Below are 15157 nucleotides of genomic sequence, written 5' to 3'. Positions count from 1 at the left end.
GTTTGTTTACTTAACGACGTAAAACAAGGTCAACCTTATAGTAAGATAACTAAATAACTGCCTACCTCATCCTCTTTGCACCTTCCTAAAAAGCATACCTCACTCCCGAACTAAAAGATGCAAAAATTTATTTAAGGGGTTAAAAATAACATTTTTTTGAATTTAAAAGACCATAAAATGCAATTTTTTATTCGGGAGAAAAAAAAAATAGATCCTCTAATCTGAGGAACTAAAAAAATAATTAAGTTATCTTTTAGATTACATTCAAATTCAAAATATCCACAATGGTACAACTAACTCCCAAAAAATATTTTTTCATACTCAAGATTCAACCTCAAAAACCTTTATAAAAATTACGCATGTGCCATTTGAACCAATCACCTGATTCAAGTTCATTGAATTATTTTTAATAACATTTAAATAATGGAAAATTCAATGATAAAAGTTTCAATGAGTTTAATGACCATCTACTGTCAGTCCATAATTCTTTTTTATCTTTATAAATATTAATGCAAATGCAAATTGTCATGATTACAGATAGCAAATCAATTTGTAGCGATGTTAATAGAGAATGCAGTCTTTAGGAATGATCAGTCCATCGTGCAAATGTTCCCCCTACAGGAGTTGACGTCAAACCATCTAATATCATCGTGCAAAAGTGCTTCAATCTTTAACTACACATTGGTGATTTTATCTCATGTACTAAAAAAAAGACAAGCTCAAAACTAGTCTTGCTCAGCAGTAGAGTAGACAAAAAATGCCGAGCACAAAAAAAGAGTAGACAGAAAACTAGTACTACTGGACATTGCTATGAGGTTCTCCTGGTGCACGCACCAAACGTCCGTGTTGAAGCAGGTGAGCAGGAAAGGGGGATTGGCAGTTGCTAATATGTGATTTTAAACGCGGTATGTTTGGATGTGCACTTCTACATCTGTGGCACCTCAACTCCATAGACAGTAGTTTGTCATCATCTTTCAATTTTGCCTTCCCATCACTAGAGATCTCGTCTATTACATCTACCGAGTCACGAAAGAAAGCTGTGTTAAATGAGTTCCAGTGCTTCTTGTTCTTTAAATGTATTGATTCGAAGTCCTGGCTAATAACATGTAAATGTAGTTGTCGCATTGATGGTGCCTGCAGAAGGTACAGAAGAAAAAGATATTAACAGCTACTGAAGCTTTCAGTTTACAAATGATATACACCTAAAAACATGCCCAACAAAATGAAAAAAACCTTAACCATTGCTCTTGAAGTTAAATGAAGATGAACCTTCTCAAACCTCAATCCAATACTAACACGATCATGTAAATTTTTTAATAACTTATTTCTTTCAAATTTTAAATATGGAGTATTCCATTCAATAATTTTCCTTGTTGAATATTACTGCTAATATTTATTAGTAATAGCCTTGAGTTATTGATTAATATGGTTAACAACGAAAGAAGTCATCTTTAAACTCTCAATTTTTAATACAAATCCAATTTAGCCATCACCTAACACACTGTCTCTGCAAAAACTCTCTAATAGCTTCAATAATCGAAACATACTTATGATGATTATGGCTGCATGTTTTGATAGAAAACATAAAGTACCGAAGCCACTCATTAATCAAAGGCCAAGGAACATTCTTTTCTTTTTTAGGGTGGGGGAGAGGAAAAATAGTTCATGAATATATATTCTGCATACCGAGTGATATCCGAGACGAAATACCAGGGAAGCATTCTCGTTCAAGAACTTCTCAGCCCACTTTAAACCCACATCATGCATCTTGTTCAATAACTGAAGGTGCTCCTTTTGGACATCTGCAAGGCAATCAAGACCTCCGGTTCGTGCCAACACCAGAACATGCTTCCGTGCCTGAAAAACACAGGTAAATCCAGTTTGTTGCATTTGCAGAGTCACGCGTGACACGAAAGTTAAAAAGAAGAAAAGGGGCTAATTCAACCTTGGGATACATATCATTCAATACAACAACATCATCGGAAATTTCAAGCAAGTCATCCTTAAGCTTTTCTGGATGCATAGCTATTTGGTGAAGAGCTTGAGCCCATGATCCCCATGTCTTAGTCATGCTCCTCTCAGTTCTATGCTCTGAATCAACATTTTCATTCCTAGAATCAGTAAAGGTCAATCCAGAGTCATCCCGAGTCCCCTTGTATTTCTTACTTTTTCCCAATCCATGATCAACATCTCTCTTACTCTTTTGATCAGTTTTTGTGAAATAATTTCTGGAACAATCAGACTGAACCTGCAACTCTAAAGACTTCCTTTCAAGGTTTTCACTTTTTCCTACTGGATGCCATGTCTGGTTCCTCACAATAGATGCAAAGCCTTCAAAAAGTGAAGTATAAGCATCTTGGAGAATTTTGCAGCCTTTATTATAATCATTATTTAGACAATTTGGTCTTTGTGGGTTCATATTAGGTCCAACAACATGTATTACATGGGTTACACCCTCTCTGGTGAACAAAGGAGAAGATGAAGGTAGAGGAACAACAGCAGCATTCCCTGGAGAAAGAGATTGTACTTTTTCTTTTGTTGCAGACTCCAGTTCAGGACCTGCAGCATTAAAAATTGCTGCATTTACACCTCCACCTCCAGGATTTAACCTCCTGCAAAGGAGTTTTTACTTAACCAAGAGAAAATTTGAAAAATGGCAGGTTTATCTGACTGAAAATATAGTTTATTACAAGTTTTAAGGGCAGAACTGGGCCTGGGAAACAAATTAAAAATAATGAGATCCATGTCAATCAAGAAGCAGGCATTGGTGTTGACTAAAATAGTTAGAATGGATGCCAAAAAACAAAGGCAGTTAAGTTGATTGATTGGCAGCTGGAGTTGCATGACATGAGATAAAAAGAAAACACAATAGATCCGTAACTGTTAGATAATGTAGCATTTGATCATAAAATCACAGTCGCCAGAAAATTCCTTATGTAGTTCAGATAAGTAGAGACTGAGGCAATACCAACAGATACAAATTGGCATACCATTTAACAGTCATAATGGTCAGTAACATGTACCTGGGTAAGGGTCATCTTGAGTTTATCAAATTTTTAATTCAGATTTATTGATTAATGTTAAATGGAATTTTACATATACACTAAAATCATAGAAATAGAACCTTACCAGTTGGCAGCGTTAGCAATGACATTACATCGCAAACCTCCCCTGGAATAAAGATGAGTAATGTCCCCAACATGGGTAAAGAACTTTTGGGCATCAATGTTTTTTCCTGCAATTTTAGCCTTAACTAAGGACAGAATCTTTGATTTATGAGACAAGTCAACAAGAACAAGTCTGGCATTCCTAAACTTATTTGAGAACTCTGCAACCTTCTCAACAATAATATCAGCTGCCTTCTCATGGTTGAATTGAAAATCAGATGTTGAAATAGATGGAAATGCCAGAGTGGGAATATCATCCAGAGAAACTTGATTGGCATGGGAACCAACAGAGCCAACTGCTTGGTTTTCTACTTCCTTCGTCTCTGAGTTGTCATTATCAGGAATTGAGGAAAATGTTTGCTTATCTTTGCAGCAGGAGTTATTTTTACCCGGAGTCTGGGAAGTAGGGTCTTCAATGCCACTCTCTCTAGATGCAGCAGCAACTGGGACCTCTGCTCTTTTAAGGAACTTCATTATACCAACTTGAATTTTGGAATCAGGATTCTTCTGGCCAAAGCAGCCATATTGAAGACTATCCAGTGGCCCAAGTGTGCTGTATGTGTTAAGAGCATTTTTTACATCACTTTCATTCTGACAAAATGTTATCCGGCTAAAGCCTTCACTTAATTTGGGAAGCTCTTTATGTTGAAGCATTCTATTCACAACTGCAGCAGCTTTTCCACCCTGCAAATTTCCTTCATGCCCAGTTCGTTTGACTGATCGAGAAATACAAAGCTTAGCAGGAAGATCAAGTACAACTGCATGGACATCTATTTGGGGTCCATCACCAAGCTTTATAAATTCTGAACGCTGTTCTCTGTCAAGATTGCACCTATCAATAAATACACTCTTCCCATCCTTCAATGCTCTAGTTGCACTGCTTAGGCACTGAGCTTTATTTCCTGCTTTACCATTTCCAATAGTGTCCTAAAGCGAATAAACAGTATAACCAGTGTTAGATAAGATCCAAAGTCATGTTGGGTGAGCATTAAATACCAAATAGAATATCCTTAGATAATAGTTCTCAAGAGTGGAGATTAATATAACTTAACCAAGAAGCAGACTCTGCACTAAGAGATTTTATCAAGGCATTATTCAAATTGCATTTACATATAAATGGCTATACAAATTAAACATTATCAATAAAAGGCCTAAACTTTACTTTCACCAAATACACTGATTACATCTCATCTTATATAAGTAGATTTGTTTGGCAGTTGAGAAGGAGAGAGAAGGAATAAAAAACAATTAGAGAAGGGAGTAGTGTTGGCTGGGGGGGGGGGGGGGTGGAGGGGTGTTAAATGACAAATTTCCTTTTATTGTTCTAAACTTCTAATGTTAAAAATTTCAAATACATTGTAAATTTTTTTATACTTGTTATCAATAATATACTTTGTTAAAAACATATTTTAACCACAAAATATGGACATATGTATTATGTTACAATAGCAATCTCTTCCAAATCCTTCAAATTGAGAAAAATCGTATCAAGTTATAGCTGATCTGTTGGAGGGTCAAGTGAAAATCCCGCCTTTTCCTTCCCTATCAAATAAAAATATCCCAAAAAGTATACATTTCCCTTATCCTCCAACCGTTTAAAAAATACTCATAAGCCCTCATTCAGGCAAGAACTGACACACCCAATAAAACACATCAATACCCTACGATCTTTCACATATATGCAAACGGCCAAGATCAAGATCATAAGGCACAAAAAACAACCCTTTATTCAACTCAGACTAATCAAGCAAATAAAAATGTAAAATTTTTCATCAATTCCCTGCGACACACTAACGCCCCTATCTTGTTTTCGTCGTTTTAAATTACAGTATATATTGCGTTACCATTACCAAAACCTTAGCCAAATTACAGTATTGCAAAACCTTAAAACCCTTAACATGAACAGCAACTAAAAAACTGAAACCTTATTAGTTTCCCTTCAATTGTCATCTTATCATTTAATTACCGTAGTAAAAACTAAAAACTCAATTGGTGAAAGTGAAACCCAGTGAGACATTTCATCGAACAGGCAGAAGCGAGTGAACTAAACCTGGCAAACGCGAACCCAAGGGCGAGTAGAGGAACCCATAACTTCTTCGCAGAAGGTGGACTTCCCGCTCCCTGGAGCGCCCACCAAGATCACCAAAACGGGCTTTCTCTCTGCGTTAAACACAAACACTCAGAATCATCAAAAGGGTATCAATTTCTGTGATTCATTTCGTGCACGAAATGGTGAAGGTTCTAGAAGGAAACCTTTAGGTGCAGAAGCTTCTTCCACGTCCATGTCCATCTTCAAATCCGAGCGTTTTTCACCACATTGTCATTGTGAATTTAGATCGCAAGCAATGGGTACATTCTGCTGTGTTGTGAGCGAGTTTTGGGGTTGTGTTGGGTTTTGTGTTGTGGCCAATCATGAAACGCGCCATGTTATTTTTTCAGTATTAAATTTTTTTAAGACTTCAATTTTTTCATTTGTATCAAATACAGAAAATCAAAATTGAAAAATGTAAACGTGTAATTAGAGGAACTAAAAATAACAAAAAATTTATAGGAATCAAATTTAAAAAATCATAAATTTATGAGAACTAAAAAAAATTATAAGAAACAAATTTTTTTAAAAAAACACTAACTTACAATGATTAATTCATATTTAAGCCTTAATTTTTTTAAGGCTTAATTAATTACTTTATTAATTTGTTTATTTTATTCAATTTTGCTTTACCTTTAATTTAAGGTTCAATTAAATCCCATAATTTTTAAAACTTAGTCAATGATATCTTTAGTTACTTTAATTAGATAAGAAAGGAATCTAGTTTGGGTCATTAAAGAATGTATATAAATTATTGTAAATCTTTTAGTATTTATTTTTTATTTCTATAAATAAATAAAAAATTCAATTACACTACTAGAAATTGATCATTCAACATCGTCAAATCTACATCGGTTATTGAAAAACCGATGTAGTAAAACATGCGGTGGCATTTTTGCAATTTAAATCAACTTTTTGAAGGTGTTAACGTCGGTTTTTATAAAACCGCCTTTGATTTGAATGTTTCGAAAGCGGTTTAATAAAAACCGTTTTTGTTTGTAACCTAACTACAACGTTTTTAGTTACCATCGTCTTTGAATATATCATATTTTAATTCTATTATTTTTTATTTACTAGAGAACTACGACTTTTCATTTTCACTCCGGAGTTAACCTGCTTTATCGAGGGTTTTGTTTCTGGCTCCTCTTCCCCCTCCGCCACTGTCCTCCAAACCCTTGCGCCGTCCAAGCCAAGCGCCACTTTGTCCAAGGCGCGCAGCTCCTCGCCCAAGCCAGAAGATCCAAAAGCGCTTTTGCCGCAACCTCCCTCGCCAAATAGGCCCTAGTCGAGGCCAAGAAGGCCCTCGCGCTCGACCCCAAGGAAGCCGCCTCGCACCTCCTCAAGTCCATGGCGCTTGACCTCCAGGGCTTTCGCTCCAACGTGCTCGACGCTGCATTGTCCCCTCTCGCCGTGGGGTCCCTTGCCGAGGAAGAGAGGGGCAACGTGCTGCTGAAGAGGGCGGAGCTCAAGATCGCGATGAGCGAGCGGTGCGTTGACTCAATGCTGGCTGATTTGACCGAGTCGGTGAAGCTGAGTCCACGAAACGCGAAGGCGTGGTGCATAAAAGCAGCAATGGGCGTTACAAAGCGGTCTGTGATTGTTGAGTTGACGATTGACGAAGGAAGGAGAGAGTAAGCGTGAGTGTCTGTGTGTGTGTGATTCACATTTTGATCTTGAATTGAATTCATCTCCAACTCCATGACTATTATTATTTCATAGGTTAAATTTAGGATTTAATATTGTAGGTACACTTTCTTATGCTCTGTTAGCTTAACTACTCCGTCTAGGCACCAATTCTTTGCCATTTAGAAGATTGCGTGGACTCGACACTAATCGTCACCTTCAATTGCCAAGAGGTCACTATTCTTTTACTTTTCTTTACAGTATGATTGGAACTTCCTTTTCAAACTTTTCTTCTGTTTTTCAGGTGTTCCTTTTTGGAACAATGACAAGGAAGCAAAAATCTTATGCCTTGGATATGTATGTCTGTTTTGTTGTCCCTCTTTTTTCTGCTAAACTTTTATATTTACATGTTTTCTCAGTTTCACCCTTTTATTCCTTCCCGTAGGTCAAACCTGAAGTGCTTAACTGGTCTCCATGAATTATTTTACTTCATAACTTCCTGAGCATGGAGGTATGACCTCCCTTCTACATGCTAATTTTTCACTCTTAAAACTCATAATCCCCGAATTACAACCATATTATGGTAAACCTTTGTTAATTTTAACATACCTATACCTATTAATTTGGTTGTAAAGTTAAGGTATAAATCCAAATAGTTACATCATTCTATAATTGTCATTATATTTTGTGCTGTTATTCATGGGAAAACTAGAAACTGCATGTTTGGACTGTGTGTGTGTCTATATGTATAAGGTCATATAAACTACTGGAGTTAAGGCTGTTAAGCATAAAAGAAAGACCCTATCAAGCCTCCACTCTTGTCATCTGGGACCTTTTTCACTTAGTTGCATATTCTTCAATTTCTATAGGCAAAGTACCATTTAGTGGATGAGTGGATCTATTTTAGCGCTTCATCAATGAAGATTGAAGAGTAAACTAAAATTTCCTCATGAGGTACCAACATGTGTTGGTCTGAGCGAAAGGTGCTTAAATCTCTTAAGTGTGTTTTTTTATTTCCTCATGAACTAAAATTTCCTCTCTGTTTTTTTATTTCTTTGTTCTCTTTTATGAATAAATTATATTTTTGTAAACTACTATATAGCTTCAGATGGTGGGAAGACCCTTCTCACAGAAAATATCTAATTTAGAACTAGGAAAAAAGATAAGTGAGAAGTTTTCAAACTTAAAAAGAAGAATACCATGCTTCAAACAAAGGAAGAACTGAATCCATTTTAAGAGTTATTTAGAAATCATTGCTTGATCTCCTCTATGGACTAACCCTCTATTAGGCAAGTTCTATGATTCTACCCAGCAAAATACATCACATTGGAGATTATGAAGCTTGTAGAAACCAAAGAGACAGAGATATATAGAGAAAATCCAGTCTAAGTCTTATTGTACTTGAGAGGGATGTGTGCAGCATACGAGTATGGTACAAATGTTTTGTGCACTCCTTTGATCAATGTGTCAGTTTAGCCTTGTTGTGAAATTTTGGCCTTTTTGAGAATTGCTTTTTTAAAATACGTTGTTACAAAAAAAAACCATAGAAAGAAATAATTTTTCTGAATTGATTTTTTTACTGCTTTGAGTTGCTTACTAATTATAACAAAATCTCACTTCTTTCACATTTGTGCATTTGCTGTCACATGAGGCTTGTCTGTGTTGGCCTTATTGTGAAATATTATGGAGTACACTCGTTGACAGCAATTTTGTGTGTCTACTACTCTACTGTCATATAAAAACACTAAAAAGAATTTGGCAAAACACCATGAAGAGTTAAAAAGATATGTTTTGCTGTAAGAATAAAAGAAGTTTTTTTGTTGATTTCCCAAAATGGTCAAATAGGTTCAAAATATTATAAAGAATATTTTTTTCCTATTTTTTTTCTTTTGCTTTGCTTTCCAATCATACCATTTTCTTTTTGGGTTATGACATCAATTTTATGCATTTACATATAAAACGCCTAAAAGAATTTGGCAAAACACCTTGCAGAAATAAAAGAAATGTTGTTAAGATTAAAGGAAGCTTTCGTTGATTCACACATAATCAAATTAAGAAAAGGAAATCCATATCAAAACAAATGTGGACATATTGTGCAGTAGTACTATATGGGGTCATTGGCATCTATGAACATGTGTTTCTTCATGAAACATGATATTTCTATCTTGTACAGGGAATCAAGAGTGATGTCAGGACTAGCTCTAGTATGTTTTTGAATTCTAAAGAGAGAAAATATCCTATGGTACAAGTAAGTTAACAATTTTACTTTCCCCTCAAGTCTTACTTTAGTCATTAAATCAGTGTAAAAAGCATGGACTGCACCATCTGGCTCTATAACTTTTATTTTAATGATATTTTTTTAATTTCTATCTTTTTATATCTTTTTAATATTGACAACTATTTATATCTTTTTATTTCTAATTTTAGTGCTTCCACTCTGGCTCTATAACTTTTATTTTAATGATATTTTTTCCATTTGTTTTCTAGTGCTCTTCATCATCCAATTTGATGCAGGATAGAGAGATGTTGATGCAGCTGACCTTATCTCATTCATGTTGGAATCAGTTTTCATTACATAGGATGGCTTATTCTTTTCCTCCTATTTCCTTATTTCCTTCTAATAAAATTTACTCTTTAAAAAACATAAAACAATAAAGATGAGGAGGAAATCACTGGAACAAAGCTAACCGTGTCCTTGAGAAATGAAATTATGAAAGAGTTTTGTTAAAATATTGTGCTACTATTTTTAGACAAGAATTTGACAACTTCATGGTACATTTTCTTTTCCCACTTCTCATCTCCTTTTTGTCCTTACTATTTGTAATTTTTATAAAATTAAAAAGTTTGAGACTCTAATTTCATTTTTAAAAAAATATGAGCAAATCTGGTCTATACTCTATATATTTACCGATCAATTTTTCTAAATTTTAGAAACTATTTTTGCATGATTATTATACTTTACAAATATCAGACTCATATTTTATAAGAAAATGAATTTGAATCTTTTTTCGATTTGAGAATATTGAATGAACATTAGACTTACTCTAAATTCATTCACCTAAATTTTTTGTTAAATAAAACTTAATTGTGTATAAAAAGTATTTTATGAGTTAATTTTATATAAGAAATATTCTAAGAATTAAATGTGATATTATAAAAATATACATGCATAGTATACCTGCATAATTAATTGTATAATAACACATATTTAATTGGTAGTAACATATATTTTAATTGGTATTTTATTTTTGTAAGTTGGAGGTTCCCTTTTGACTATGGATATGGTGACTTCGATCAGAAATGATTGGAGAGTCTGTGTCCCTTGACCATGTGTTTCAACGAAAAAAATATTAGGTAATATACAACTATATAAGGAAAATTTCTAACCAATGGATTTCTATAAAATAGTTCAAATATGAAGATTTATATATTGTCTTCTTGCAGGAGAGAATTCAACTTGAAACTACTCGGTTGTATAAATTTGATTGATATAATTCAAACTTCCATGCTCAAGGTAAATATTGATTATCTAAGATGGAAAGCTATACAGTTCTGGTTTTGCTATTTTCTTGTTTCATTCACCTAAATTTTTTGTCGAAGTAAAACTTGAATGGCACACTTATGAAATCTTGTCAAATTTGATTAATTTTATTCTTTTGTTCTCTCTTCGTATGAACAATTTAGTTTAGTAATTACTAGTTAGTTTGTAGAAATATTTTTTTAAAGAAATGACCATGTCACCAATTTTATGTCATCATAATTCTTGCTTCCAAAAAGCAAAAAAAATTAAAATAATTAATAATTCTACATCGGTTCAGGCCACAACTGATGTAATGTTGAAATCTAACATTCTACATCGGTTTTCAGGACAACCGATGTAGAAATTTGGCATTCTAAGACGGGTTTGGAGGTCAACCCGTCTTAAAATAGGCAGATTTCTACATCGGTTGTCCTAATAACCGATGTAGAATGTCAGATTTCAACATCGGTCCCTCGACCGTTGTTGTGTTTCAACGACATCGGGCTACAACGACGCGTGATAATCGATGTAAAAAGGCGCTGATAACCGATGTAGAAAGCCTATTTTCTAGTAGTGTTAGTTCTCATAATTTTTGAAACCTGATCAATGTGACCCTTTCTAGTAACCACATTTTGAAAATAATGAACGTTATTGAAGTAACAAAGAATAACATTTGACTTAATTTTGAAAATTATGGACAACTTAATTATACCTTAAATTAATAGTGGAATGAAATTGAATAAAATAAATAAATAAAGCGAAAAATTTCATAAAGTCATCTTTTGAAAAAAAAAAGATTATTAGTGTAAATATATTTTGAATAAATAGTCACTTAATTCCTAAAAGGGGTAGGTTGATGCATTACTTAGGAAAACTAAGAAAATGTTAAATAAGTTTCTAAATTAAAAAAGTATCTAAACATAAATACTTACTATCATTTTAAATACATGTTAATATTATCACTTTAGTTATGTGTTTTATACTTTCAATATTTTTTTCTTTTTAATTTTTCATAGTTCAAGGACCAATGTCACAACACCCTACAAATTATAGGGATTAAAGTGATCATTTATTCAAATTACATGATTTTAATAAAAAAAAATTATTGTGATATAATTTTTAAAATAAATAAATTTTATATTGGTAGTATATGATTAAATGATAATATCTAATTTTTTTATATCCTTAATGTATTTAATTAATTTCTTGAATAATACTACCTCTATTTCTATATATAAGAAACAAATGGTAGTATATTTTGTTTCTAGTTATAAGAAACATGTGATCACTTTCTAAAACATTAATTTCTAATTTCATTGTATACCTCTAGTTTATTGTGAAGTCTATTAATGAGATATCATTCATTCCCCATAAAAGTATAAAGAAATTTGATTGGTATAACCTTTGAGATACCCCTATATGTATTATAAAATATCACAAATTTTGAAATGCATTTAGTAAGTTATTAACAATATATATAACTCATATTCTTTGGTTGAAAAAAATTATCCTTTGGATTCTAGTAATGTTATTATATCTAACTACCACTTAAATCAATTATTTCTATTGGTATTTTTTGAATAAAATTTAAGTTGATGACAATATTAATTAAAATAAACTAATTTAACTATTTTTATTGGTGTTGATGAATTGATATTTTGTTTTTCTTATGTATAAATAAAAAGATAGTAATAAATAAGCATTAATTATTCAAGAAAATATTGTACAAGTAATGTTAATTAATTAACACTTAAATAAGGTTTAGTTCTAGTGGTGGGGAGATTTTGATTTTTTGTTTTAAAATAAAAATTCAAAATCAAAATGTGTTTGAATAAATTTTAGCTGAATTGGTTTTTTACTTACTTTTAAAATGCCTTTACTTGATTCTAAAAAGGCTTAATGTAGTCCATTATGTTTTGCAATTATTTCGGTTTGGTACTTTAACTTTAAAAATTTTCATTTGATCTTATATGTTTCCAAAACATATCATTTTTGGTTTTTCTTTAATTTTTCATTTGAAATGTTAGTATTCTTTTAATATTTAAATTTTAAAATAATCAATTTAACATAATAATGATTAAAAATTGTTATTATCTTTATTTTTATTTTAAAAATTATATCCACTTAAAAAAATCATCTCCTCCAACCTAATCTCCACAACTACAATCCAAACACCCAATCTTCATAACCACTAACACCACCGTCATGGGTACAAGTATTTATTTAGGGGTTATAATTCATTGTATGTGGTGGGATATATGTAGTTTGTAGCAATTACTAGCTCAAGCTCTTTGATGGGGAGTGGCCAAATGAGTTTTGCAACTTTAACAAACTTGGGTAGGCTCTTTGGTGGTTTTAGGAGGGTGTTGGCTTCTCTCTTTTTTCTATGATATCGTGACCCACCACCTTCGATCCACACTCTTCTCCTTCCTTTCACTTCTCATTGTCATCCCCTCTGTCGTGCCTAGCAGCGATGTCACCGTTGGTGGCAAATCTGAAGCATGAGATAAAAATCTAAATCAAGTTTTTTTTTCAAGTTACAGATTTGGGAATGATGAAGCATGACACACACACACACACACACACACACAGAGACTGTGTGCGTGTGTGTGCAATGAGGCGGCAACTGTGTAGGCCATGAAAATAAGAGGCATTGTGCTATTTCTCTCTTGCGTGAAAAGTCATTATTGTGTTGCTTCTCTTGTGAGCGCATTTGTTGCTGTGTTGTTTCTATGTGTAGTGATACTTCTTTCTCACACGAAGACTCATCATTGTACTGCTTCTCTCTTGTCGTGTTACTCGATCCGGTGCATTTTGTGCTGGTGTGTGCATCTTGCATTTGATGGAAACTTTATGGGATTGTGATACTGTGTGAAATAAAGATAGTGACATTTAACAATTATTATGTTAAATTAATTATTTTAAAATTTAAATGTTAACAAAATACTAATGTTTCAGACAAAAAATTAAAGAAATGATCAAAATGAAACTTTTAAAACTTAATGTACCAAAATGAAACAACTACAAAACATAGCGAACCAAAAGTGATATTTAGCCCTTTAAAAACAATACAAATAGGTTTATTGTCTCCAGTTTTAAGTTTCACAAATCCTACACCCACTTCTTTTACCCTTTCATTGTTCTCTTTTGCTTCTGGGTGGAGCCTGTGCATACTACATTTCTAAACCTTGAATGTGAGATATAGTGTTTGCTCCAGTTTTATAATCAGTGATCAAATTTTAAATAGCATTTGCCGAAACTTTTTTGATTTATATGCATAATTTTAGTTTAGACAATTCTAATTGATGTTGTGGGTTCATACATTGCGGATTCAATCTAAACCTTGAAAGTATTTTAAACCTAAACTAGAGATAAATGGGGGTATGTTTACATAAAAGCTGTCGGTTTAGTTTCAATTTAAATCGTTGACTTTGTCAATTATGGAAATAAGAAATCTTCTACTACCCACTTCTTTGTTTCAAAGAATTTCCCTTAATCCTTTTGAGTTTTGTTTATTTCCAGTTTAGTTTAGTTCCATTAGTTTCATATCTTTGAATTTAGTGTCAAAATTTGATATTTTTTTATTATTTATTTGTATAGAGTGGGCTTTGTAACAATGGTGGGAATTCTTGTCATAAGGAAGGAATTTTTTGAAACTTTGATAGTTTTCGAGGTTTTCTATTAAAAAGGTTGTGAAGGTTCTTGATGTTTTTTTCTCCTTGCAGCATCATGCTTATGCATTAGGCTTTCCTTTCTGCATTCGTCGTGCATCCATCAACTAGAAATTCATTGCATAAATTAAATAAGAAACATAAAAAATAATTGAATATTCATATATCATAGCTCATAAAGACATAAACATTGTGCCTTATGACATTACAACCATAAACATTGAGTATTTCAAAAGGTGATGATAAAGATCAAGGAAGTCCTCCAAGAATAGAAGGAAGACCTAAGATAAATGATCCCTAAATTAAGCCAAAAGAACTTAAGGAGAAAAGAGCTATAGAGGATGGCTTATCATTGGACTTGGAATACCTATGAGGAAAAGAGTAAAAAGACCCATGGAGCACTTAGAGGTGTACTACTACAAATAAGGCCTTCGATGACAGTTCTATAGGGCCTTCCATGATGGTTTTTAATCGTCATGGAATCCACCGTTGTTGAATATGGACTACTTTTGAAGATGATTTAAAAACCGTCAAAGAATATGTTGCATTTTTTTAAAAAAATAATTACGTGTACTTTTATGATATTTTTTCAAAAAATTGTCATAGAAAGAAAACCGTCATAGAAAGCTCAACATCAATGACGATTTTCCACAAAATCATCATAGAACATGGAGTTTTTATGATGGTTTTCTGGATCATCATCATTAATATCAATATTTCTTTGGCGGTTTTTTTGAAACCATCATCATTTTTAATTTTTTTTAATGTTTCTTTTGTTTTAAAGAACACTCAACCTGTAATTTAACAAATACATGCAATCCAATCCAAAACAAATATAGGAAATATACTCAGACAGTCCACACCAAATTATTAATTAATTAATTAATATCAATAAATATGATATATGATGTACAATATCGAACATTGTTCAAATACATGCATCATTTTTATTTTAAAAGCTTGTTGCCCATTCCTTACGAATTGTTGTAATGTTCTCCAATTTCAATGATATTCCATCACTAAACCACTGCAACATATAATAAACACAAGTTAACCTCATAAAATAATGAAAAATGTAATAATTAAA

At 32.7% G+C, this 15157-nt stretch overlaps 1 protein-coding gene and 1 pseudogene across 1 annotated transcript; one reads left to right on the top strand and one right to left on the bottom strand.

Annotated features, from left to right (window-relative positions):
• Window positions 1-624: 624 nt before the first annotated feature.
• LOC100786762 (transcription factor bHLH140) lies at window positions 625-5587 on the bottom strand. Its single transcript, XM_006573292.4, has 6 exons — window positions 5421-5587; window positions 5218-5327; window positions 3130-4094; window positions 1946-2612; window positions 1687-1857; window positions 625-1134 (listed from the first exon to the last, which is right to left on the bottom strand). The coding sequence occupies exons 1-6, from the start codon at window positions 5455-5457 to the stop codon at window positions 796-798; spliced, it is 2289 nt and encodes a 762-aa protein (XP_006573355.1). The 5' UTR covers window positions 5458-5587; the 3' UTR covers window positions 625-795.
• On the top strand, window positions 5513-6891 carry LOC102661583 (uncharacterized; annotated as a pseudogene).
• Window positions 6892-15157: the final 8266 nt, after the last annotated feature.

Source organism: Glycine max, chromosome 1, assembly GCF_000004515.6.
Source record: "Glycine max cultivar Williams 82 chromosome 1, Glycine_max_v4.0, whole genome shotgun sequence".
Taxonomy (NCBI): Eukaryota; Viridiplantae; Streptophyta; class Magnoliopsida; order Fabales; family Fabaceae; genus Glycine; species Glycine max.
This window is presented reverse-complemented; position numbering and strand designations above follow the sequence as displayed.